Consider the following 27,990-nt stretch of genomic DNA (forward strand, 5'->3'; position numbering starts at 1 on the left):
AATATTTCCCCCAATATATGAAAGCTTTACTGTTGCGCTGCTCTTCTTTCTTTGGTTTTATGAGCTGAACAGCAAGTGTGTTTATAGTTTTATCTTGTTAGAAGGCAAAATATGTTTGACATTTGATTTTTATTTATTTACTTTTTTTTTTTACCCTGCTGCTGCCACTACTGGGGGAAATCAGACCTCTTGTAATCCTTAGTTTCTAGTTTTAAGGCAAAAACAATTTAAAGTTATGGCAAAACTAATTGAATCCAAAATGAAACCACATAACCAAAACGATAAAAATATAAAGTGGGGGTGCTGTGTAAAATGTAGATTAAAAACATACATAAAATTATATGCAAGTCTCATAATCAAATGTTCAAACTGATAGATTAGGTGGGGGGGGGGGGGGGGAGTCATTTTGAATTTGATAGCATCAGTATAACTCAACATCTTGACACAGGGCCATGTTTACCACTGTGTAGTGTCCTTTCTTTTTTTAACAACACCACAGTCTCAGAACTGAGACCAGCTGTTGGACCTTTGGGAGAGAATCGTTGTCCCGTGTTTGTCTAATATAGGACTCTAGCTGCTTGACAGTCCTGGGTCTTCTTTGTTGTACTTTTCGTTTTATGATGCTTCAAATGTTTTCAGTTGGTGAAATATGTGTATTGCAGGCAGGCCAGCTCAACACCAACCTTTTTCTGCTATGAAGCCATGCTGTTGTAATATCTGCAGTGTGTTTTAGCCTAGTCTTGCTAAAATATGCAAAAAAAACCCCAAAAAACAACAACATATATAGCACATATGTTGCTCTAAATCCTGTATGTACCTTTCAGCATTGATGGCGTCCTCCCAGACGTGCAAGCTGCCAATTCCACAGGCACCCGTACACCCCTATACATTCAGAGGTGCAGGTTTTTGATCTAAGAGCTGATAACAAGCTGGATGGTTCTTCTCCCTGTTAGTCCAGTGACACAGCATGCATGTTTTACAAAAAGAATTTCCAGTTTATATTCTTCTGACCACAGAACAGCTTCCCTGTTTGTCTCGGTCCATTTTAAATGAGCTTTGGCCCAGAGAAGACAGCAGTGTTTCTCAATGTTCACAAATGGCTTCTTCTTCGCGAGAGAGCTTTTAACCTGAATTTGTAAATGGCATGGCAAACTGTTCACAGACAATGATTTGAGGAAGTGTTCCTGAGCCTATGGAGTAATTTCCATAACAGTCTCATGCCTGTTTTTAATGTGGTGCCGCCGGCCTGAAGATCATGAGCATCCAATATTGATTTTCTGCCTTGTCCTTTGTGGACAGGGATTTTCTAAATCTTTTGATGAACCTCTGCCCATATTTATTTAAAACCATAAAAGATCTCTTTGTCCAAAAACACGTATATCTGATGTTGTCAGTTTGCAAAGATGAAGGAGAAAGCAAATTAAATATTGTATTTCTTTCTTTTCATAGGCAGAAAAGTTTGACGGATCTAGCCAACCTGTCGTTGCCATTAAGGGGGCAAAGCTGTCAGACTTTGGAGGCCGGTCACTCTCTGCATCCTTCAGCAGTACTCTTATGATCAACCCAGACATCCCTGAGGCATATAAGCTCAGAGGCTGGTAAGTAGGCTCGAGTTTCATAGATAATGCAGTGTAGAAATTGCTCATGTGTTCTTGCAATCATACAAAGTGGCTTTACAGCAAGTGTAAAATCTGGTATATATTTATTGCCATAAGGCTTTACTTATTTTTTTCACAAACTTAAAGACTGCTTCATAGATACAGATATTGGTTACAAATAAAGAACTCTAAGGATTTAAAAGGCAGTTTGCATTTCCCAAGTTGTAAGAGTACATACACTGATTCTCATTATCAAGATTAGCTTTCCCCCATTAGCCACAATTTGGGGGTTGCTTCAGTGAAGCATTAGATAAAAATGAAAATCACATTTAATCTATGAAAATGTGTCTTTTGCCCTTCTAATCGCCTTTCAGAAGAAACGAAATCCCGACTCATTTCTGTGTGATTATGTTGATTGTAGCATATTTTTTTCTCTTGCTGTGTGCGTGTGTTTGCGTGGCTATGGTGTGTGTATATGTATGTTGTTTGTGTGTGTTTTCACTTGAACACATACAGTTATGTGGAAATTAGCCATAAAGTGTGTCTTCATGGCTCTTTCTGTACATGTGGTCATGTGTGTTGACGCTTAGCTGAATTTATTAAGAGGTGGATGCTGAGTTATAGAACAGTATGCTGACAATATGTCTGTGAAGGTTCTCAGTCATCCAGGTCATCGTAGTCAAAGGAGCTTGCAAAGAAAAGCGTCTGGACTTCTTTAAGTTGCTTGAAGACGTTTCACCTCTCATCCGAGAAGCTTCTTCAGTTCTAAGGTCAAATGGTGGAGAGTCCCAGATTTAAACCTAGTGGGAGTGTCCCCCCACAGAGGGACAAAAGGACCCCCTGATGATCCTCTAATCGCCTGAGCCAAGGTGTGAAACTGGGTGTAGGTATAAGGTGGGGCCAGGTTTCACAATGAACACACCCGAAACTCTGGCTGATTGGGACCCACACCCGTTTTCACACCTTGGCTCAGGCGATTAGAAGATCATCAGGGGGTCCTTTTGTCCCTCTGTGGGGGGACACTCCCACTAGGTTTAAATCTGGGACTCTCCACCATTTGACCTTAGAACTGAAGAAGCTTCTCGGATGAGAGGTGAAACGTCTTCAAGCAACTTAAAGAAGTCCAGACGCTTTTCTTTCCAAGCTCCTTTGAGTATGCTGACAAGTTTACAACATTTTTTTTTAAAATATTATTATTATTATTATTTTTTTGCATTATGTGCCAGGTTTTCAATTATCCCCTAGTGTTCAACATGACCTGAAATAGCCGTCCACTTTGTGTGAGACGTGAGGTGGGTAGTATTTTTATAGGCTGCGCGTTAGTTTGTTTCGATTGGCACATGATTGATACATGAGGCAGTCCTCACATGGACTAAAGAGGGTGGTACTTAACCTTACTCTTGCACTGTGGCGCACTAATGGATCTGTCCTCTGTATTGATCCTGCTTAAGCAGGCTGTGTCTGACCCCTCCTCACTGACATGAAGGCAAATGTCTATGTTTGTGAGTGGAGGGCCAATCGATTGTATCCAAAGGGTTTTGTTTATTTACCTTCCAATACCAGTGTCTGCTCTACGCTAAGAAATAAGACACTAAACAGTTGAAATTTATTTTGTGACAAGTCGGCGTAATCTTTTCTTCTGCCTTATAAAATGTGACTGGGTATTTATACTCGGGACCTGATCTGCATAATCGGAGCAGTGAAATGTGACTCTCCTTTGCAGGTGAGAAGGCAGCAGACGATAAATTATGCTCAAAGTGGCTTTTTAATCTAATGTATAGGGTGATGGTAATTTCTTTATGATAGTTTTTGAACAGCCGCTGGCTTCTCTGAATATTTTAGATCTCATTTCTCAGAATGCCAACTACACTGAACTTCGCTGAAGTTGAGCATCATCAGGACCACTCTGGGGTCCTACGCTTTCTTTTACTTGTACACCATGAAGTCCTTAATCGCATTTCCAGACCCTTGCAGCAGACTTTATACACTTACTACATTCTCTCTTCCCTTCTCACGAATGGAAAATGCCAATCCTGACTCATTTGTCAAATGAAAAGCATTGACAAGCATTGGTAGACAGTACCATTACATAGCTTATCTGAAAATGTAGCCTTAACTGTCTAAAGCTGTGAAGATGAAAATAATTGCTTGTTATAGTTATATGATATATTTGTAAAGGCTATATCCAAAATTATATCTAGGTAACACGAGAAGAAATTTCTCTCTCTTGTACCACTGATTGCTGTGAAACGTGTAACATGGATTTTGTGCTGTTGATAAACTTGGGCCATGGTTACAGACTGTGTTTCTCTCTTTCTGTAAGCTGAGACATGAAATTCACAAACAGAGATAAGGGAAGGAAAAACAATTAAACTCTAAATTAATCTTTTGATAATTGTTTTTTCTAATCTCGCACAGAAGAGAATCCAAAGTGTTCTCTCCATCAGCCAAAAAAAAAAAATCTTTTAAATGTGCCAAGGCTGCTGAAACATCATTGTTTTACTCCTGCAGAGGCATCTTAATTTGATTGTGTTTTGGCGCAGACCTTTGGGACCTTCTCAAATGAATAGTCTATCCTTGGTGAGCTGTTGTCTCAAACTCATGCAGCATATTAGCAGTGCTGCTCAGTGCTTGCCAGTGGTCTTATATAGAAAGCTGAGTAGCATTCCTTTGGCACACTAATTAATCTGGGAGAGGCAAAAATACAGTTTAGGGCATATGTATTTGAATATTGACAGTTTTTATTTTCCATGTTTACCAAAATACATTCAAGCTAGTTACATAAAGGATCTGAGCTTGAAGTACAGATGACTTTAAGCTTGAATTTAAGGGCATTCACATCCCAATTAGATGACAAGTTAAGCAATTAAAGTTCTTTAATGAGAAACCTTAGGGTTTTCAGGTGACCAAAAGTAATTGGACAACTGTTACAAAGGCCATTTATAGGCAAGTTTGGTGTGTTCCTTCATTAAACATGTAAAAGGACTAGATTTTATTCCATGTGTTCCAAGCTGTGTTACAGTGAGCCCAAAAAAGTCAAACTCGGGAGAGATCTGGCAAGACAGCTACCAAATTGACAGTCAAGTAGACTTTGCCAGGCTTACCAGCAAATATGTTTATTTTGGCCCCTCAATGTCTACAGTGAGGACAACAGTGGTGAACACAGAACACTTAATTTATCTTCATAACAGTAGGCTACTTATGAATAGAAGACCTCATACAAATAAAAACATTTCACAAGATCGAAACCAGTCATCAATTTGGTAACAGTAAGGTCAGGTAAGACTGCTTTAAATAAACTAGAATTGTCTTAAACCAGAATGATGGTACAAGACTATGAAGAGGACCTGGAAGTGCTCACGATCTAATGTGCACAGCATCTTCTGTAAAACATGGTAGAGCAGTGAGATGCATGGGAATGTTTGGTTTCCTGTGGGACTAGGGTCACTAGTGTTTCTCAGTGATGTAACAGAAGACCAAATGCCTTAGAAGTATGAAGTATATAAAGATCCACTGTCTGCTCATTACAGATGGGCATTAACTCAAAAAGTAATGTTAACATAACCTAAGAGCTTTTGAAGTCGCAACAAAGCAGAAATCTCCAGGACTGAAAAATGAAGCCAACATGCAGTGCCAAAAATCACAGCCCCTCTAGTAGAGCTGGGCGATATGAGATTTTTTCATATCACGATATGTTTTTTTCATTTCAGGCGATAACGATATCTATCACGAGATAAGCCAAATAACTATATTTGTAAGATTTAAATGTGCCGTTGCTCACAAGTAAAATGTGAAATAATCAGCAGCTTGTTTTTATTTAAATATTTATTTCCCATAATAAATTCAACAGGGTAGATGTACTTAAGGAACATGAGACTTTTTCAGATAAATAAAGGCAAATATTGCAAACTACACAAAAGGCAGCCGCTAAAGCGTTTAAGTTTCAAAATAGAACAAACGAAACAAACTACTAAATTGTCAATTCCACATAGAAACAAAATATTAATTCTAAAAATAAATCTTAGTTTGTTTTACAGAAGAAGAGACAAAATTGACTAACTTTTGTCAATATCAAATAAACTGAGAACTAAAAGGAAATTCTCAATCTCTCCTTGTTGTATAGCTGAGCTTTTCAAACAGTTTTAACAGTTACTTTAGTCTGACAAAAGCCGAATGACAAATTAGCGCTTCCAGTCAGAGACTGAGGCTACATCCACACGTACACGGGTATTTTTGAAAACGGAGATTTTCCGTTTTCGTTTTAAAAAATAATCCCGTCCACACATAAAGGCAGAAATGAAGGAAAACGCTGCTATGAACATGCCAAAGCAGCAGGTGGCGCTAGATTCCTAACCGTGCAGAAAGGTTGGCCAATCAGAAGTCTAGAAGCCTCGGTGGGAAAAAGTAAACAAAGCTGTAACAAGTCACGCGACGTGACGCTGCGGCTGTGATTGGTTCGGCTCTACGCTACTTAATTTGGATTGGCTGACCTTTTTATTTTATTTTATTTATTTATTTATTTTTTTAAAGAGGACAAGAGCGGCGAGGTCTATCGCGATAGCTTAATTTCTCTATCGAGTAAAAGTTATATCGCGATACATATCGTTATCGTTCTATCGCCCAGCTCTACCCTCTAGTGGCCACTTGAAGCTGAATCCCCATAGTCCCATGTTAAAATGCCCAAGTTTAAGGCATTAAAATGCACATTTACAGTCTACCACAGACAACTTTTTTTTTTTCAATAAAATGCTACTATTATATTAGCTTACTTAAAACTAACAAGAACATGCTGTTTACGTATCTCTGTGAACAGTTTATATGACAAGATTTTGGGGAATAGTTTGTTAGTAACAGGCGAAAAGTTAAGTGCTTCAATAAGTTAAGTTATATAAATCTAAATAAAATAAAAATGCATTATGACAAAAAAAAAAAGTGTTCACTGTAAGCTTATTTGGTCTAAAGCGGCACTTTTGCGATGACGAGGTTTCCAGCTGTCTATAATTCCCAAGAATCACAGCATCTCCAAAGTATTGGTCAGAATTTAATCTTACTTACTTAAGTAATTGGTCTTCACCCAGATTGGGCCATTTTATGGGAAATAACCTTAGAATTGTGATGAATTGTGAGTCGGATAAGCTCCTTTAAAGCAGAGTCCAAACCAGTGGGTGATGGCACTGTGGCTACATCCATCCTTTATATACTGGTCTATAATCTCAGACCAGTCAAGCAGCATTGGGCAGAAAGACCAATACACAGCAAAAACACATGAAGACCACTACAGTGAAAACCCTGGCGAAGCATCACAAAGCAAACCCATCCTTTGATGTTGACATGTTATTGACTACAGGCAACAGAGTGCAAATGACTACAGAGTCATTTGCATTGCCTGCAAATGACTCTTGACAAAGTACTGAAATTGAGTAGTTTATTTATGATTATATTAATTTCTTATGGTAACAGAGGGTTTCATATATTTTGGTTAACCCTTTGAATTAAAGCTGAATTGCAGCTGTTTCTTCTAAACTCTATTGGTGATTAAAAAGACCAAAAAAATATCCCTGTTAAAACATTTCATGACCTTGCTGGAGAATTCATTTATTTTGGTAACAATCCAGCACTAATATTCTTGGCCTTCTGTTAGTCTTAGATGTTTGTACCTTGTTCTGAGACATCAGAGTGAAGGCCTACGCCCTTTGCAGGAATCTCCAGAATCAGACTTCACATTAGCATTTTTTTGTATCTAAATGTGAAGTTTTGGTTGTCCATTAGGTGGCAACAGCACATTTAGATCGCCTTCCTGTCTTTTCCTAAAATGTCAGGTGGTGTAGTCCCTGTTCTGACATTTTTGTCAGGTTTATACTCATTTTTTTTTAAGCTGTCAACCTCAGACATTCGTCATCAGCTCATTTAGTCACAGTCCAAACTGACATTTTCTGTCTTGCATATTGTGACTACAGCATTTGGATTTGTGCATAGCGCATATGTAATTAGGCCAGCTAAGATGCAAACAAATTTGAGCACAGTTGTGTGGAGAACATGATCTATCATTGAATTGACTGTTATGTTACCATAATCTTTAACTGTGCTGTATTGATTTGATTTAGAAAAAAAAAAGTAAAATATGTTGCTTGGACGTACAATGTACAGCTTATTGCACCAGCAGCATCTGTTCTTATATAACTATCATTAGGTTACAGCTTTAAGTGTTTAAGGTATGTGCTAACTAAAAATAAAGACAAGATGATAGTTTATTAAATTTTAATGAAATTTGCAGATTGTGATCTGTGAGTTTAATAAACTCAGCCGTCTGCTCCTTGCTATCTAAAATATAACAGGACACTGGAGTATATTCTCGAGCATCTCACACTTCTGATAATCAGTTGTCTGCTTGACGTTTATTCAGCTGTGTAAAAAGCCAAACCGATTTACTCAGGAACAAATAAAATACTGAAAAAAGTCAAACAATAAGATTTTTAAGTTATCTAAGTGACTTATATATCATGTTTAACCTGAGTAGCGAAAGACCGTGGTGGGTTTTAAAACGATTTGCCGGGAGTCCGGTGTTCTCACCGGCTCTAGTGAGCCTTGAACCCCGGCTAGCTATCGAGCTGTTGGATAACAGACGTCTTCGAAAACGTTGGAGCACTTTTGAAAATATGTGGTGTCTTGATAAACTGAGCAGATATTTGAGGTTTACACAGCTACATTCTCTCCTGAAAATAAGTTAAATGTTTATTTTGTGACCCAGAAAGAATAATAAGAGTAATATTAAAACTAACTAGTTGCCGCCATTGTTGGAAACTGAGCTGGGCCGCGCTATGAATTCTGGGATAGGTTGGGCCACGAAGTATACACCCGGACCCATCCTTCAAATCTGGGGAAATGAAGGGCGCATTTGTCGGAGTCTTCGAATTTGGACAGTCTTTGTCGTGTCGCTGTAAAGTAATCGGCCTACAAATGTGGGCACAGGAGGATGCGGTTCCCGAATTTGGACACAGCTACGATACCGGACACTGCTTCTTCTTCTTTGGGGTTTAACGGCAGCTGGCATCCTTGTACATGCAGTGCTGCCATCTTCTGTTTCAGTCCGTTATTACACTCTTAAATTCTACTATTTATTCCTGTGTCTTTTGGGATCTTACAAAGCTTCAAACGACGCGTCGACTATTAAATTAGTCGTCAACAATTTTGATAGTCGACGTAATCGTGGCAGCCCTAGGCTGGAGCTTAGTCTTCCACCATTACTTCATGTCCCTTTATCTGACATGTCCCCATTCCTGTACAGTGACACTTGACATGTCTGTGTTATGCACATTCATGCGTCTGCCAACCTCCAGCTAGATATCATGGTGTTCTTGTCTTACTGAAACCACTCTGCTCCAGGCCTGGATCTTTCCACTCTCACTTGTCTGTTGCACATTTTCTGCCAGACCGAATTTGCCCTCTTTTTGTCTTCTTTATCACAACCACTACTTTTTGTGAGCCATTTCTGTTTCCTGCAGCAGATTTTCTTTTTTAAAATGAACTCAGTCACTATTTTCTTCTGGGTATTTGTCTATCAGGTTACCAGAGAAGCCATGTGAAGTCTTGCTATTCTGCAGTTTTTTCTTTTCTTAAATATTGTGCTTTGCCTTCTCTGGCGATAATTTCTTTAGAGACATTAATCCATGCCAAGGAATGCCATCTGTTTTGTCATTTGATTGGTCAGGGGAAGCTCCTGATTGGATGCAGACAGAATTGGGTACACTGGTGAGGAAATTGGTGCCACTTTAAGGAATTGTTTACATTTGTTAGGAGGAGCTGGAAATCGACAACCTGTGTTTCGCTTGGGCCGCAGTGTAAAATGTTAATGGGGATATTTTCTATTAGCCATGCTTGTCAGGAGCACAGCAAGTTCTCCCTGTATTTACAACCCGGCCTTGCCATTGTACGCTGCTCTGCCTTGTGGCCAACAGATTACGAAGCTGTATTGATCTTGGTGACCGTTTTAAACTGCTATTCCCCCCCCCCCCCCCCCCCCAGTGCATTTTACCCTCATCCGTCTTCTCAGTCTACCTTGCCTTACCCCCCCCCCTTTTTTTTTTTTTTTTTCCTCCCATTGTCTTCCCTGAATTACCGGGAACACTAGATGAAAATGGGTTTCTGATATCACCGTAACAGCCCTGACCCTGGCCAGCTCATCAGTCCCTCTGCTGTTGATTCATTTCACAAGCCTCTCAGCCTGCCTTCCCCTCAGATGAGCCGTCCCTGCTTTGACAAACACAAACGGATTCTCTGCACAACAATTTTTTATTTTTTTTTTTATTTTTTTTTTTTAAACTCAACTGTTAAATAGACAGCCTGCAGTCTGTTGATAGTCATGTGAACAGCAGTGCACAGCAGTGTTGTGACGAGTCGAAATATGTTACATATAATTTTATCAACTTACCATGGTGCATTTACTTAAGGGAAGACCACAGATTGTACACATCAACATGTTTTTCCATAACTGCATATGTATAAAGCTTTTCATGCCTCCAGAGGGAGCTACACAAAAATCTTATAAAGCACTACAAATTATGTCACTTTTCAGGCTGAAGACTGTTGTAAAGACCCCTATGATTCCTTATTTGGTGTGTAGACCAAAGGTTATCTTTTTTTTTTTTTTTTCCCCTTCCCCCACAGCTGAAAGTGCTCTTATGAAAAAGCCTGGTTGGGAATGCCTGAGAGTACCTTGGAGACTCTGCACTAGCAGTATTAACTTTTTGACTGTTATTCAGCACCTTTACAAGTGTGATGTGATGGTTGGTTGGTATTGAATGTGTCCTGCCAGTCCTCCACTGTGAAAGCTGAAAATATTTTGGCTATTGGAAATCAGAAAAAACGGCAAATGCCCAGTGCTGAAAAGATGCTCAACCCCTTGTCACGGCACTGACGTTTTTAGAATCTGTAAAAAATGCGCCGCTCCCATTTCAAACTGTAAAAATGCTTTCCAGCTTAGGGGTAAACGCCTTTGATGTATTAGTGGAGTGATCAAACTGTCCATTAGAGAGAATTGCATAGAATAAAATATGAGCTCTGATATTATCAATTATAGTTTTTCTTTTACTTTTACTGTCATATAATTCAGGAATCTAGTGAATGTAATAAAAAGATATACTTAACACAGCTTTTATCATAAAATCAGTGACAGAAAATTAAATGACAGCTATTTACATAATCAAATAAGCCATTTTTATTTAAACTGGAAATATTTGTTTGTCAAATGTGAAAATGCTTTGTTTGTCTTGGTCCTTTGTGAGTGAATTTAAAATGCGTTGGCTTTGAACTATTAGTCTGACAAAATGAGCAATACACATTTTAATCACTTTTGCAAATTTGTAGTCCAAACAGTTAACTAAAGAATAATCGAGAGCTTAATCAGTAATAAAACCATTTATTCGGGTCAAATCAGCAGCAACTGGTATTTGCTGTATTCTACACAGGTATGACAAGGAGGGGCACGCTATGGATGGACAGTCTCTGACAGAGGTGAAAGGTGGCAGCGGGGGAGGAAACACCAACTGGAAGTCTCTATCTGACGTTAAGACTGAGCATCTGGGACACGGAGACAAGGTACACACACGCACGGCTTTGTGTTGACACGCTTGAACATTAAAGATATGGTAACCCCAATATTGTTATTCAAGGTTGCCTCTTTGAAGATATTCAAGGACACACTGAAAGGCCGCTGTTGAATCCCAAACAATAAATATGAAATGCTCGCAGTCAAAATGCATTTGTTATTAAAAATCCAAGGTGCATGCTGCATTTCTGTATAGGCTTCTGTATTGTAGCTTTTACTTCTAGCTCTGCTTTGCAAACCTGAAGCAAAAAGGCTTTGGAATCGGCGTTGTATAAAAGCACTGCACCAACACGTACAGTAGGGCAAAAAAGTATTTAGTCAGCCACCGATTGTGCAAGTTCCCCCACTTAAAATCATGACAGAGGTCAGTAATTTGCACCAGAGGTACACTTCAACTGTGAGAGACAGAATGTGAAAAAAAAATCCATGAATTCACATGGTAGGATTTGTAAAGAATTTATTCGTAAATTAGGGTGGAAAATAAGTATTTGGTCACCTCAAACAAGGAAAATCTCTGGCTCTCACAGACCTGTAACGTCTTCTGTAAGAAGCTTTTCTGTCCCCCACTCGTTACCTGTATGAATGGCACCTGTTTGAACTCATCATCTGTATAAAAGACACCTGTCCACAGCCTCAAACAGTCAGACTCCAAACTCCGCCATGGCCAAGACCAAAGAGCTTTCGAAGGACACCAGGAAAAGTATTGTAGACCTGCACCAGACTGGGAAGAGTGAATCTACAATAGGCAAGCAGCTTGGTGTGAAAAAATCAACTGTGGGAGCAATCATCAGAAAATGGAAGACGTACAAGACCACTGATAATCTCCCTCGATCTGGGGCTCCACGCAAGATCTCATCCCGTGGGGTCAAAATGATCATGAGAACGGTGAGCAAAGATCTCAGAACCACACGGGGGGACCTGGTGAATGACCTGCAGAGAGCTGGGACCAAAGTAACAAAGGTCACCATCAGTAACACACTACAACGGCAGGGGATCAAATCCCGCAGTGCCAGACGTGTTCCGCTGCTGAAGCCAGTGCATGTCCAGGCCCGTCTGAAGTTTGCCAGAGAGCACATGGATGATACAGCAGAGGATTGGGAGAATGTCATGTGGTCAGATGAAACCAAAGTAGAACTTTTTGGTATAAACTCAACTCGTCGTGTTTGGAGGAAGAAGAATACTGAGTTGCATCCCAAGAACACCATACCTACTGTGAAGCATGGGGGTGGAAACATCATGCTATGGGGCTGTTTTTCTGCCAAGGGGACAGGACGACTGATCCGTGTTAAGGACAGAATGAATGGGGCCATGTATCGTGAGATTTTGAGCCAAAACCTCCTTCCATCAGTGAGAACTTTGAAGATGAAACGAGGCTGGGTCTTCCAACATGACAATGATCCAATACACACCGCCCGGGCAACAAAGGAGTGGCTCTGTAAGAAGCATTTGAAAGTCCTGGAGTGGCCTAGCCAGTCTCCAGACCTCAACCCCATAGAAAATCTGTGGCGGGAGTTGAAAGTCCGTGTTGCTCGGCGACAGCCCCAAAACATCACTGCTCTCGAGAAGATCTGCATGGAGGAATGGGCCAAAATACCAGCTACTGTGTGTGCAAACCTGGTAAAGACCTATAGTAAACGTTTGACCTCTGTTATTGCCAACAAAGGTTATGTTACAAAGTATTGAGTTGTATTTTTGTTATTGACCAAATACTTATTTTCCACCCTGATTTACGAATAAATTCTTTACAAATCCTACCATGTGGATTCATGGATTTTTTTTTTTTTTTTTTCACATTCTGTCTCTCACAGTTGAAGTGTACCTCTGGTGCAAATTACTGACCTCTGTCATCATTTTAAGTGGGGGAACTTGCACAATCGGTGGCTGACTAAATACTTTTTTGCCCCACTGTATGTGCGCTTAAAACCGAATCCTACAAAAGTTCCTAATCCTAATGCAATATAATACATTGCCTTGTGGGTGTCTCCTCCATAGCCCTGTTGTATGTTCTTGGTGAAAGTCACATTTAATTCTAGTGCTGATTAGATTCTACATTGGCTTTATTCTTTGCCCATTTGTAATGTAATTCCTTGCCCTCAAATAGGTAAAGTAATATATGTTCAATTTCCTCGTTTTTTCATCAGTGCTGTTGAGGGAAATGGAGCTCAGTGAGGTGTATAAATTCTCCAAAATGGATAATGTGACCTGTGCTGAGATCTTAATTTGTGTAGTTTAACATAATTTAACACATTAGTAATCATCACAGTATGATGAAAACGCCCCATAAAACTGGGACAATTAATAGATGCAAGCAGTTATGAGGGGATCAATGAGAACAAGTTTGAGACTGTAAGGATTGATATTCTGGCTACGTGGAAGCTTAGGAAAGCAAGGAAATGCTTCAGACAAAGTACAGGAGTGAGACTGTTAAATAAAATATACTTTGTTTAAGGAGTAATTGTGTTTTAAATAGTGAGCATAAGTCAATTAGTGACCCCCGTCAAACATCTACTGTGCTGAGATGAATGATTTCAAATTACAAATAACGCTATTGGTTAGCAGTGGTTTACACATTTGCCTCACAAGCAGAAGAGCTCCGGTTCGATCCCAGTAGGAGACGAGATCCCTTTTGTGTCCTGTCTGGAAGGGCATTGAGGATCTGCCAAAACATGAGGAGCTACTTACTGTGGTGACCCCTTGTGATTAAGGGTGCAGCTGAAAGTATCTGTTCCTTCTTCTTCGTCCATCAACGCAACTTGTTGATGGATTTAATCTTTCTAACATTTTTAACACAAATATTCAGCCAATTTCAGGTGAATTTCTTTTGGGCACATGATGAGGCTCTGTTTTGACAAATGAGGTTTGTCCGGTCTTTAACCCTCTGAGGCATCCTATACATAAGGGCATGGGGTCAGGCTTTCAAGGCCGCACCCAGAGAACTTTGTTGCAATTAATTGTTGCCGTCACAAAGTCTTTGTGTGCCACAACCTCAAGTTTCCACATTGCCCCTCTGCCCTTTCTGACAGCAAGTGGTCACCCTCCACTTGTTGGCTTGACATCCCATTTGTAAAAGCCAGTGACAGGGCCAAAAAAACAAGTTCTTCTGCCCTGTTCCTACTGGTCTGTCACACGTTAATTAAAGAGGTATTTACTTGATTAATTGGAGCTCTTGGAAAACTAGTAGAGGTTGGTGTCAGGGTTATATTTTTGCTCAATCAAAATAGTCAAGGGTTTAAAAAAAGAAAGCTTAGACATTTGCTGTGTGTTGAAACAAGATTTGTTTCCCCCGTATTTTCTCCCTGTCATTTACCTCATTCCTAAGGGCAAGTGACATTAAGTAACAATTGTCCTTGAGCTGGAAGTTAATTGAGGTGATTGTATGTCATGTAATAGAATAGAATAGAATACTTTTATTTGTCAATTTCTTCAAATGTACTTGCCATACAAAGGAATTGAAATTACGTTTCACACTGTCCCATGCGTAGACATTGACAACAATAAGGTGCAGATGCACAACAAAAAAACAGCCCTAACAATAAAGTAATAAATAGTAATAGCCATAATAGCCATGGTCAGTATGAACAGAAGAGCAGTTTAAAAATCATATTTTTATTGCACTTTGCTCTTGTTTGTATTTAAGTTAACCAAGTTATTACAGACATTTTCATGGTTTTCTGACATCTGACTTGAACATTATCAGACATGGAAGGTCAGTTGCTTTGCCAAGGCACAGTTATTCATCCTTCATCAAACCATAGAAAAGCCAGACTTATGTTATGACAGGCTATTCTGAGGTTAGTATGAGGTGGGAGACTCTCCAAAAACAGTCGGCTTTTGGACTGCAACAAAGACGGAGAATAAAAGGACAACTAGAAACTAGAACTGTCAGGAGATTTGTTTCCATCGACTATGGCAAATGTCACTTGGTTGATGTTTTCCATGACAACAAAGAAAACTTCCTGGAAGCTGTTTACATGCAGCGTGTTTCTCAAGTTTGAATCCGTGGAAAAGCAGCAGCTCCCTCAATAGTTGGCATTTGTGTTGCCATTAGCATTCTGGTTGGCAGTGTTGGTTATGCATCTGCTCCTTAAATGATAATAAGTTTATTTCTGACTATTCGCATATATCACTGCATAGTCCCAAAAATGCCATCTTAATATTAATTTTATCCTGTTTCTATTTTGGTTTGCATTAGTCAACATCCACAACACAAAGGTCATGAGAGTGAGACGTGATGAGTATGTCACAGTTACAATGTTTATACTTTTTTTTTTGGGTCTTTTGTTTAGGCTGACTACTACACCTGCGTAGCTACGATTGTGTTTCTGCGCAAGGAAAACTGTCTTTATCAGGCCTGCCCGAGCCAAGACTGCAACAAAAAAGTGGTTGACCAGCAGAATGGCATGTTTCGGTGTGAGAAGTGTGACAAGGAATTCCCCAACTTCAAGTACCGCCTCATCCTCTCTGTAAGTGATTCAGCGTGGGTCCCCCGAAAAGCTTCTGGCAGTCTTTTCTTTCTTTCTTTTTCTTTTTAAGCGATGGCATCCACTTGCAGAAACATATATGCCCATGCACACATTGAAAGATCGTTTTCGTTGAATCCTGAGTCAATGATTCTTCTAATACGTCTAATAAATAATCTAATAATACATCTAATAAACTACCAGGCATCAGATTGGTGAAGATTTTGTAAATTACATGTCATGTACAAGGAGGAGAACAGTGCAATGCAAAAGACTGCTGCAACTGTCACGAAGGTCTATCTGTAGCTCGACTGCAAAAAAATGTATTAAATCAGGTCTAATATGAAGTCCACTAACTAAAACTAGCACGTCACAAGTCTGCCACAACTGTGCACAGTCATTTGAAAGCGAGCTTCAAAGAACAATCAAATTGCTTCCAGCGAAAATGTTGTAGCTTTTAAAAAAAAAAAAAAAAAAAAAAAAAAAAAAAGCCCATCCCTACCTTTATATTGCCTATTATATCCTGGGGCTCAATCCAATCCACCCCTTTTATGGCTCTCTCTGTGTTTAAACATATTCCCAATCTGCTCTTTGTGATTAAATTTAGAGATGTATAAATCCCATTCTGCAGTTTCTGTGACACAGTGTAATGAAGACACATGTTGTATTCCCATTTTGCGTGGTTAGTTACGTTGGGTTAATTGCAGCAGCTTTCCCGTCGGCATTACCATTTTACACAAAACACAGACATGAATGCAAACAAACTGCATTTTTAAGTATAAAAGACAAACTCGGTGAGCAACAAGCAGTGAGAGGCATGCATCTGAAATAGGCTGGTTTTGTTTCGTACCACTCACCAGTTGACTTATAATTATTATTATTATTATTATTATTATTATTATGCTCAAGCTTTAGCTTAACCTGTGTGCGCGCGCGCTTTTGTGTTTGTGTCACACTTGCCGGGAGTACATAGGCTATCCACTAACTGTTACATTTTGTGAAAGGGTGTTTGTTTGATATAAGCCAGGCTACTCTGGTCAATAGTTGTTTATGCATTTAACTTTTTTTTCCCCCCTTTATTATCCGTCAGGCCAACATTGCAGATTATGGGGACAACCAGTGGGTGACTTGCTTCCAGGAGAGTGCAGAGGCTATCCTGGGCCAGAATGCAGCTTACCTGGGGCAGCTCAAGGACTCGGTGAGGCTTTCTCTGCTGAATGTAATACTTTCCTCAGGGAACAACCAGGGCAGAGCTAAACTTTAAGCTTCATGCTCCCCAAACATGCACACACACATACGTTTCTGTAGACAAATGCAAATATGTCTGAAACCTGTGGTGCTTTGTTTCTTCTATTTATAATTACTTAGAAAAATCAAAGCTTTTTGTTTGTTTGTTTTGTCAGACACTTACTTTCCTTTGCACTCAAGACTGTTTGATGAAACTGGCTTTTGATTAAAGGATTATATCTGAACTTTTAATTAAAATTCAGAATGAAGCTGCCTTCGATGAGGTCTTCCAGCATGCCAACTTCAACACTTTTGTCTTCCGCAACAGAGTGAAGCTGGAAACGTATAATGTAAGTAAAAAATTTTGTGGTAGTGTGAAAAAATGCCCAGGGTTTTGTCGCTGCAGCACAGTGTCAGACAGACCACATGCATTTAGAGAGAAAAAAAGAAATCTTGAGAAAAATGAGGCCGTGTCTCTGCGTCCCTGAACTACTGAAACTTCACAGCGGGAACATAAGAGGTTCTGGTTGTTTTTGTTGTTCTTCTTTTTAACATGGGAGAGTTTTCCCATTTTGACTGGCAGAACTGCGTCTTAAAAAAAAAAAAAAAGAGAAGCCGTCAGTGTTTGTCCTGGGATGCTGCTCATTTTCAGTGGCTTTGTGAAGGATGCACACACAGATTAGCTGCGGTCAGTATTTCCTGTAGGCCACACAGATAGAGGTTTGTTTTGAGGGAAGCACATAAAAGAATTGATTGGGCTGGGACTCTGAGCAGGAAGTCTGGAGCCAAGCCAGAGACTGCATCCGCCTTCAACACACAAAAAAGGGCCACTGTGTCTGTCACATTCAGCTCAGCATCCTAACTGCCAATGGCACTGCTACAAGCATGTATTGGCTTCTGTCTCCAAACCCCATATTCCTTCAACAGAGACACCTGCAACCCCTCTTTGAGTTTATTTTCTACTTCTCAGCGCTACAATCCAGCCATTGTGTCATGCTCTCACACATTGTTGTGTACTTTGATTTATAGGCTTGCTGTGGGACAAAGCAGGTTCTTAACAGTTGATAACAGTCCGCTGTAACACAGTGTGACTTGCATATTGACCGGACCCCTCTAAAGAGCATCATCAGAATATTTTAGGGAATTACACTCTTCGTTTTAACTGAATGAAGTTCCCCCGTAAGGAGTGTAATAAAATTACCTTCTGTAATGCCAGTAAGACAGTGAAACACACCATCAGCACATTTAAAGGTCAGTCTAGCTATATCACATGTTAGAATAGAATCCATCACATTTTTAGCCAAATACACAGATGCGATGCAGTGCAATTATTCAAATTAAACTTAAGAAGGTAATCAAGCACTGGCAATTTAGATAATTATTGGATTGTTTCAGCAATTAAGGACTTATTAAGTATCGTTGCCATCATATCCTTTGTATTTTATAATGCTGGTTAAAGAAAATGAAAAGTTTCATCTCATACTGTAGGAAATCCTTTCCCATTTTATTGCTATTTTTTTATTACATCTTTCTCCTTTTATTTTAATTTTTTTTTAACTGGTACAAAAAAATTTTTTTTTAAAAAAATGTATATGTACAACAAAGTAGAGCGCCTTCTCTGATTATCACACTATTTAATGGTTGTACAGTTAAAACAGAGTGTGAAGGAGATATGTTTGGAATTAACGATGCGAACAAACTCAAATTAGAATGAAACTCATACTAAAATAAAAAACAAAGACAGGGTTGTGGGATGTTGCTGGTGTCAAAGTCAAAACCTGAGGTTGCCATTATTAATCTCATTGAACTACATTTCTATGCATAAGGTCTTAAATAAATGATATTATTGTCCTTTTAAGCGCAGTATGGGGGCTGTGTAATACTATGATTAATTGGTGAAACTTCTTAATTATATTTATCATGCAAAAAATGTTATGCATAATTTAATTTAATGTAAATCTGTAGATTAAATACTTTGATCAATTGTTTATTTGACCTCATAAATATTTCAAGTCAGTACTTGACCTTTTACTTGCCTGGAACCAAGTAGCTCTAGAGTTTTTATTGTAGCTTTTCTCCCACATTGATCACTACTATTCCAGTTTTAAATAGAAATAGCTGGATTTGAAGGGATATCTCCCTTATTTTGCCCTCATGAGTTCTGTCTGATGGGATGTGGTCCTCTCTTATCACACACTTTGGGGCTTTAGTGCAAGGTGAGGGGTGTGAGTTTAGAGGGGAGCCAAGTGGTTTCTGGCACTGATTGGTCTCAGCACAGCAGGCTTTTTACTCCACCACTCCAAACTGGATGAGTTGCACTCATCCAGTTTCCAGTCTGGAAGGAACTACTGGTATAACACTCCCAGGATAAACAGACTGTATATAAAAGGACATATCTACCATGATGTCAACTGTTGGTAGTTGAAGTTCAGTCTGTCACCTGAGGGACATTGCATGCACATAGTAAAAACTTGCCAATCACAAAGTAGCCCTGGAGTAAAGCAAATGAATTGCCCAGTCTTGCACTATGTGAGACTACGTGACTCTTATGGGGACAAAAAGAGCATAATGTTGTAATAAATAGGACTGAAGTCTTTCTAGGAAAGCGTTTACTGGGGTTGTAGGTGAGCAGTGCACTTGTTCTCCTATAGTAATCTCTTCACAGTACATGACTTTTCTCCTAGCCAGATGAGTCGCCCCTGCTGGTTTTTGGAGAGAGTGAAGGTTTTACACACTTTGCATTGGTTTTAAGAGTGGAAAGCTGTGTCCACCTTTTTATGTGGGATACGTGGAGTGTGTTCATTAGCCTTCAATTTTTGTTACAGTTTAGGCAGAACTGGTACAACTGCTTTGTGTTTAATTGATGAACTTTACTTTTCGTGATAATTAAATAAAACACCCATATTTATATCTGAACTTCTTGCTTTTAGCATTTGTGAAATTTGGCCTTCCTGTGCTAAAATGTGCACCGTGCAGGGCTCCCCTAGGTCTTCTGCCCTGATTCTAACATCAATTTCCATTCATATGATTAAATTTGAGCAGTTTGAGGTCGCTTTATATTTGTCTGCATATTTCACTTACAAAAAAAACCAAGCATTAAGATCTAAAAGGATTTATTTTTTCTTAAAGAATTGGGTTCATATCCAAAGAAAAATGGTTTACTTTTCACCCACTTAAGCAACAGATGATCAGCGGAGACAAAAGGAGTGTAACCACTGTTTAAATGCAGAGAGTAATAGCCCTGGTAGAACGGCCTTCCCCTGTCTAGACAGCTATGGAGATGTCTAAGGCTTTAAATGTTCGACTCTGTCTTTCATTGGTAATTAATTATATTACATAATGATTTTTAGTCGTTAGCAAAATCTTGTTGAAAACATTTACCATGGGATAAATGCCAAAGTCCAAATGGCTCTATATATTTATACAGCCATTTGGAGATATATCTATCTATATCGATAGAGACAGATATATATTGATCTGTCTGTCTTTGTTGTATAGATGGATATCTATATATGATATAGAGAAATGGAGATATATATATGTGTATACGTACATACATCTATCTGTTGGACTTGATTTTTTTTTTATGCCATTTCTCATATGAATGTCATTTTCTTTCTGACAGGATGAATCGAGGATTAAAGCTACAGTGATGGATGTAAAGCCTGTTGATCATAAAGAGTATAGCAAGAGGTTGATCCTGAACATAAGGAAACTGGCGGCTAACCACTAGGAACCTTTGACAAGTGTTCTAGTTTTGTTTGTCCTTGCAAATCTTTCATTTTCTGTACAAAAAAAAGGCTGTCACTGTGTTGTAGTTTTTGCTTGCCCAATCAGCTAGGTTGATGATCTTTTGGTACTCTTTGTCCTTTTGTCATGATCATATAAAAAGGATCTTTTCTTTTTTTGTTATTATATGAAGTCAGAAGAGAGAGTGGGTCAGTAAGGCACAAAAGAAGAAATCACCACAGTGTCTGTCTTAAGTAAGCCACCTGTTTATGTGTATACTGTGGTCATGTGGAGGTGGTAGCTGCTTTTAAGCAGAAAACCAGCAAAGTAGCAAGCACTCCTTTTCACCCTCTGACGTGCACTTAGAATGGCAGGGCTGGACCTGCGCATGCCAGATAAGACCATTTGCTTTCCCACTCTTTCTTTTTTATTTTATTTTTTCCTCCTCCGACTCTCACATACTTGCAAACATAAGCACATACACACATGTGCAGTGTGGGCCTAATGGGAAATGTACTACGTTCTGTTTTGTGTTAAGTAGAGACATATTTGTGTCCACTGTGTGTTTCACAGATTCTGTAGTTTTGTTTATTTGTGATAATTATCAGTCGGAATAAAGATATTTGTAATCACGTTAAAAAAAAAAAAAAAAAAGTGTATTCCTGTTAAGTATTGTGCATAATTAATGCAAAACAATAGTGCTTGGAACACCTGATCCTGGGCTGAACCCCCCCCATTTTTCTCGTTGTTTTTTTTTTATTTGTTTTTTTTTTTTAAAAATAGTAAACATCAATAATGTGTGCGCCCCCCGCCCCCAGTGTGCATTCAGGGGATTTATGCGAGAGCTGGTGCACAATGCCCTCAATCTCCAAAGGTTTTGCTCAGATGTGCAACAGATTCCCTGCAAACTTCACTTTCATGTTCTATTAAAGCAGAACATCAGTGAGGCTGCACCTTCCCATTTTTCTTGTGATAACATCTAGTTTCTGTTGATCGTTTCTGTTGCCTGTAGTGTGTTGAAATGGATTCGACCTGTCTTTAAATGGTAAGGAAAGGTAAGTTTTACTTGGAGGGGAAACATGCTTGGAGACATGGATTAGGTTTACTATAACCAGACCCCTCCATTTCTTTCCAGGTAGCCTTTTAAAAAACAAACAAACAAACAAACAAAAAAAACCTCTCTTCCTTTTCATTTCAGTTATTAGTGCTTTTCTAGATGTTGCAGTACATTTAGAGTATTTTCAGAGCAACACAACTTGGATGTAGTGTCAGATGGTGTCAAATATAGACAGTAATGCTTTATTCTGTTTAGTCTACCAAACACAAAGACATTGGGGCTTTTAAGGCATCCAAACTGATTTTTGTTTTTTATTCATGTGCTTGTGCACTACTGTTGAGGATGAGGTTTGTAGATCTTGCAGCATCTCTGGGGACTTTGTTGTGGTGAGGTGGCATTGTCCTTGTTTACATCTGCTGCCCCATAAGCTTTTGTGAAAAAGGAGAACTTGTTATTGGCTAAAGTAAAATAACCAGGTAATTTAATTCTCACACCTGTTTTCAAGTTGAGATGATTACATAGTTCCAGGCAAAAAAACAAAACGTAAAACATCGTAATCTGTTTATAACTGGATTTCTTACTTGTTAGACTGATAACACAAAGTGGACTGAATTAGATTCGTTACCCAAGAATAAGCTGCAGTTGCAGCTTTATTAGCAGTGGGTGAGTATGGCTGGGCAAAACGTTTGTGACCGATAATCAGTCAAAAGACCCATTTCTGGTTCGAACAGCTCCATCGGGCACAGTTTAAAAACTTTTTAAAATGGCGAGATGGCGCATCAGTATAGTTCACGGCTTTCTTCCCAGGACTCTGTACAGTACACTGAAAATGTAAGTTTGTACCAGATATAAATTTAAGCTTAGCACCCTAGTAAAGGCCATTTTGTATCAAAGATAATTGCATTTAAATAATTAACCTACCTACTGACTGTTTGGCAGAAGCAACAACTTAATTTCAATCACAAAATGTTTTTAGTTAATCTCTATCATGCAGTGTGCAAAAAGCAAATTGCTGAGAGTAATAATCCCAGCAACTGGTCTTGTTCAATGCCCTGGAGACGCCTTGAATAATAGAGCAGTAAGATAAACTTGTCTGTCATTGTGTAAATTAGTTAATATAAATTAGCTTTATTTTTGTTTACCCTTCAGCTTATTCTAATAAGTAGTCTGTTTTATTGAGAAAGCTTACAGTTGTTTTACTATAAATGAATGCAGTTTCTTTTTGATGACCCTGCTTTGACAGGGTTCATCCATCAACTGTTAAATAACAAATGGTTACTGTATTTGTCTCATTTCTCTGGTAGATGTTTGCATTGTAGTCCATTTATACAGTTTAACTGAAAGGACTGCTAGCGGTGTTGAAAACGAGTTGCTTGTCAGCAGTTTGAACTCTTCCCAGTTTAAAAAAAACACATTTAAGAAGGTGAAATTAAATTATATGAAAACTCATCAAATCAACTGTTGTTACAGGACTTGATTGCCAACTAAACAATGTGTGCAATTACCCCTGTGAACATCATAATCAAACTCAAGGTGATCATTTGGTTGTAGCAATTAGAGCTCATAATGTAAAATACTGAGTGGGACAAGCTATTAACTACTACCAAGCCTTATGGCTTTGTCTTGTAATTTCAAAATTTACATTCAACCCAAATCTAAATTTTATTTACAAACTTGGCACTAGTATTATTTTATCACAATATCTACGGAATAAACTAAAAGCTTGAGTCTGTCTTCATATCATAGTCGGGTATTTACACAAAGCACTAAGGATGGGATTTTGGCAACAGTCAGTATGGGGCTTCCAACAGGTGAATCCAGCCATCGCCTTTGGACTGGGATAAATTAGAATTGCAGTAGTGAATAATAATAAATATTTATTTATTGCCATATGCATTAGTTTAAAAATGCATCTGATTATATTATACTCGCTGCCAAAGGTATTTTGGCTTTTGGTGCAAGGATGTCACACGGTTTCTGTCTATTCCTCCAAATGTGAGTAAAATATTCTGAAATGTAAATAATTTCCCTGAAAGCATAGCACACTTCTGTGATGTAGTGATTACACGATTATGACCAGTAGGCATGAGCATATTTCAGTAGTGCAGAATAAAATGGATCAGTCTTATTAACGTTGTGCTCTGTGCCAAACACCACTGGGCATGTGTGTTGCTGAGTTATGAAGAAAGTATTCTTGTTGCCCCAACTTACACCAGGCATAGTACATATTGGCGAACCACAGGCGGTGCTGTTGATGAGCCATTGATTGCTTCTTTGTTGTGCTCATTTATTTCATCGAGGTGTTTATAGGGTTGACATTTTCTGTGTCAGTGCTGGAAAATATAATTTATAGGTTTACATGTCCCCTTAAAGAATGACACGAATTTAATTCTGATTACAACTGCCAATAAGATGGAGCACCTAAGGCACCTTGTAATGCTTGATGACTCCTGGGCTGTTGCTGGTTGCCTTTCTACCTCTGCAAATATTTTGATCTTTATTTTATGTCATAAATTTTAAAGATTAAATGCTACAGAGTCCTTTTTTTTTTTTTTTTTTTTTTTTTGCATAAGAGCAATTTTTTTAGGAACAATGTTGTTTTTGTCCCGGTTGTGGAACATTGGACTCTTTTCATCCTCTTGAGGATATTCAAGGGTGTGTGGGAGTTTGCCCAACCAGTCTATGTGTTTGGTGAAAAAGTAGAATGAATGGATGGAGTGTGGTTTCAAAGCTGTACGATGTCTAAAGAAAACCCAGTAAAGACTTCTGAAAACAGATTATTAGTGCTATTTCCCTCTCTATGCTGCAGATCTTTATCCAGGTCTGCATCTAAAGAAGCTCCATCTTCATCCAGAACCCATCTCACCATTCCCAATTGTTATTCCCCCTCCCAACATCAGGGAGCATCTGAATCAAGACACAGATTTTTCAACAGCTTCACACCTTAGGATGAACCCTTTTACCCCTTACCCATCCTCCTGAACCATCCTATATCCCTACAACTATGTAGACTTTGTGACACACACACACACACACCAACTTTCACCTACACGATCACCCGACTTCTCCACCTATACAACTTTGCACACTGCATTGTAAACTTTGTGCATAATTAGACTACCCATCTCCATTTCAAATACACAACCCTGTTCACTATGTGAATATTCATCTTGCATTGTGTACATTGTGTATTATCAAGTGGATATACTGCTGTTTTTCAGTCTTTGGGAAACAGCATTTCATTGTTGACTATGGATGCAGGAGTAATGGCAATAGGGTTCAGTTCAATAATACTCCATGATTTGCTCATCTGGTAAATTTGTAATACATTGTTATAGATAGCTGTGTTATATGTCGATTTGTTTACATAACGGCTTGAGGAAAAAAAAAATCTGAGTTGTTGCCTCAGTGTCTGCTTTAACATAAATACAAACAAAAGCCATTTTGCGAGTGGGATCGATTAATCCTATGGAAAAATGTATTCCTGCAATGCACTGATTTCAGTACAGGCATTTAATGTGTTTCTGGTAGTCTGTATTTCAGCTTCCTGATTGTGGAATCGGTCCAGACATTATGGAGTGCATGGTCACTTAGAATACACATAGACTACAGGGTCTTTTTTTAAAATGAGAATATGTTGTATATCAATAAGTTATTGTTTTTATCAACAGCCTCAGCCTTGGCCTTTCCCAGTCTGCTGTTTATTCGCTTTTATCGCCACTACTGCTTGTTTGGACCAGCAGGTTGAGACTGTGGAATGCAGGAGAGCCTGTGGCACTGACATTAAGAAGATGTATGGGCGGTAGGAGGACCCCTTGGGTACTGCTGTAATGAATGGGAGTTAGCAGTGTGTGTGTTTCTTATGATTCATGAGTCTTGTTGCCTTCCTGGTGCACGGGTGTCCTTTCCTGGGACCGGTGGAAGGCTGTGTTTGTATTTGAGCGTGCAGCAGTCCAGACTAGTCTTGGGACCTGTTGACCAAACACAAGTAGCACTGTCTCAGCATGGCTATTTTTAAAAAAAAAATTTCCTGACTGGCCACTTGGAGAACTGTGATTGTACGAGAGAGGGAATACTTCTGCCAGGATTTGTGTTCAGTCTTCAAATAGGGTGCAGAAAATTACACTGACAGTCAAAATGTCTGGCAGGTGGAAAGCCGATCGTTACAATAATTGTTGCAATCAAATAAAGTAATAATCCACTGTTGTTCTGAAAAGCAGAGCAGATTGAATCTGTAGATACAATTGTGTCTTGGGCCCCAATCCTGTTTCCACTTTAATTGGATTTGGGTATAGATAAAGTTCTGCTTGTCTTCACAAGAAATAGATTATAAGGCCGAGCAGTGAGTTTGTATTGTTTTCTGCAGTGACTCCTCATCATTGTCAGGATCCTGGAAAATGCACTTTACTTTGATTCAATTTCAGTGAATCCTTTTCATTTCTGTGGTCCGTTTTTCTCACACAAATATTCTCAACAGAATTGCAGACTGCGGACACATCTGTTTTGTAAATTCTCCAGAGCACGGTAGCATCATCTAGTTTGGGTTTTATAGTTTTGGTCTCTATAATTTTGTCTGGCAAAATCTTTCAGGAGACTGCTTGCAACATGTAAGTGATAATGATTGGATACTTCAGAGCTGAGTATTGGGCAATTTGGTATGTGTGAAGGATGCTGTCTGCGTCATTAAAAATTAATGTTATATAGATGAATTGTAAGGTGCTTACTTTCCTCTGACTTTGTGTCCCCAGTTCCACACAGATTTCTCTCAATTTATTCACTTGTTTTGAACAACACTTTTCACACCTACGGGTTGTGAATGCATTAGCTGCAAACAGCTCTGCTCTCCAACACAGTCAAGAATGGGTCACTCAACAGAGACAAAGCTTGCCAGGCTGTATAGTATATCATTGTGCTTTCATCAGTCCCTGCAATTTAAAACCACTTTGCAATGTTAATAAATTATTACATGACGACATTTGTTTAATTCTTTTTTTTTTTTTTCAAGAAGCCATCAAAGTACATTGGGCAGTTGTAATTTACTAGGTTACATCTGAATAATACTGTAAGCCTAATCTCTTTATATTTTCTAGGAAAATGGGAAATGGATACAGTGATTTATCGAAACATGCGAACATACATGGAATTACACTATGTAAGGCAAAACCAGAGTTTTTACAATACAAGCTTGAAAATCAATATTTGGTATTAAACATTATCTTCAACACAGCCTGAACCATTTTGTCATTTCTTTAATCTTATAGACTGATTAAAGACGGCTCTTTATTGGATGTTGGCTGCCTTTTGTCCTTTCCTCTACCAAAATGATCCCACAATCCCTCCCAATGTTGAGGTCTGAGCTTTGGGGAGGCCAATCCATGACTGATAGTGTTCCACTGTATGTTTTTCTATTCAGGTATGCTTTTTACTGTACTGGCAGTGTGTTTTGGATCATTGTAATGCTGAAAAATGAAGTTTCTGACTGTATCTGACTGTACTTTGCTGGATTCATAGTTCCATCAATTTTTGACAAGATCCCCAACAGAACTGGCTGAAATGCCACCCCAAACCATGATAGAGCCTCCACTCTGCTTATGCCAGTATAGTCCACCTCAGCTGTTTCGGTTTCTTTTCATTAAGAATGGCTGATACAATTCCTGATGACCCTTCAGTTGATCCGTCTACTGGTTACTAAAGGGTCAGGTGCATTTCTCAGGTCTTGTGACTGATCTTTGCTGGATTCTCCCCCCCCCCCCCCCCCCCCCATTTTATAAGGACGTGACTTCCAAATACAGTTCATATGTTGTAAATAGCTCTTCTTTTGTCCTCCACTTGTCCACATTCTTGAGGGACACACAGCACACCCTGCTGAGGTTTGCCAAGTTTCCAGGAAACGGCTCTTAGGGAATCACCTTGGTAGGAAAATATTATTTTGTGACTGTAAAACTGTAATCTTTCAGAAATTTAACTTCTTAAAAAGATGTGTTTTGTGACAGGTTGTTAGTAACAAAGGTTCCTTGCTATGTGTAGGAGCAACATTGGTTCATCTCTTGAGTTGGCTACATTTTTTTCTGAATAATTTAAAGACCTTCAGAGAATCTAAGACCACAATAAAAATCAGAAGAAAGTCTGGCTCCTTTAAAGAAAATATATAAAGAAATGAGGAATGGTTCAAGACTTGTGCACAGTATTTTATGGATATTAGCCTGAATAGTGACAAAAAGAAAGATGGGAAACATATTTTCAGAAATAATTAGAAAAGGCACTCACTTTCTGTCAAGACCTCAGCTACATTGATTTGTTTGTCAGTAAATCTTA

The 27,990-nt window shown here is 38.8% G+C and overlaps 1 protein-coding gene across 2 annotated transcripts in view; it reads left to right on the plus strand.

Moving 5' to 3' along the window:
• Positions 1-21,278, plus strand: part of rpa1 (replication protein A1) — a 32,510-nt gene extending 11,232 nt beyond the window's left edge. For both annotated transcript variants that reach the window (XM_082501937.1, XM_082501936.1), the window contains exons 12-17: positions 1,450-1,598; positions 11,063-11,192; positions 15,489-15,665; positions 16,753-16,860; positions 17,153-17,239; positions 20,515-21,278. In XM_082501937.1, the coding sequence (XP_082358063.1) occupies positions 1,450-1,598; positions 11,063-11,192; positions 15,489-15,665; positions 16,753-16,860; positions 17,153-17,239; positions 20,515-20,622 (759 nt within the window). In that variant the 3' untranslated portion in view covers positions 20,623-21,278. The remainder of the gene's footprint in view (positions 1-1,449; positions 1,599-11,062; positions 11,193-15,488; positions 15,666-16,752; positions 16,861-17,152; positions 17,240-20,514) is intronic.
• The last annotated feature ends 6,712 nt before the right edge of the window (positions 21,279-27,990 follow it).

Source organism: Aulonocara stuartgranti, assembly GCF_965226115.1.
Source record: "Aulonocara stuartgranti genome assembly, chromosome: 14".
Taxonomy (NCBI): Eukaryota; Metazoa; Chordata; class Actinopteri; order Cichliformes; family Cichlidae; genus Aulonocara; species Aulonocara stuartgranti.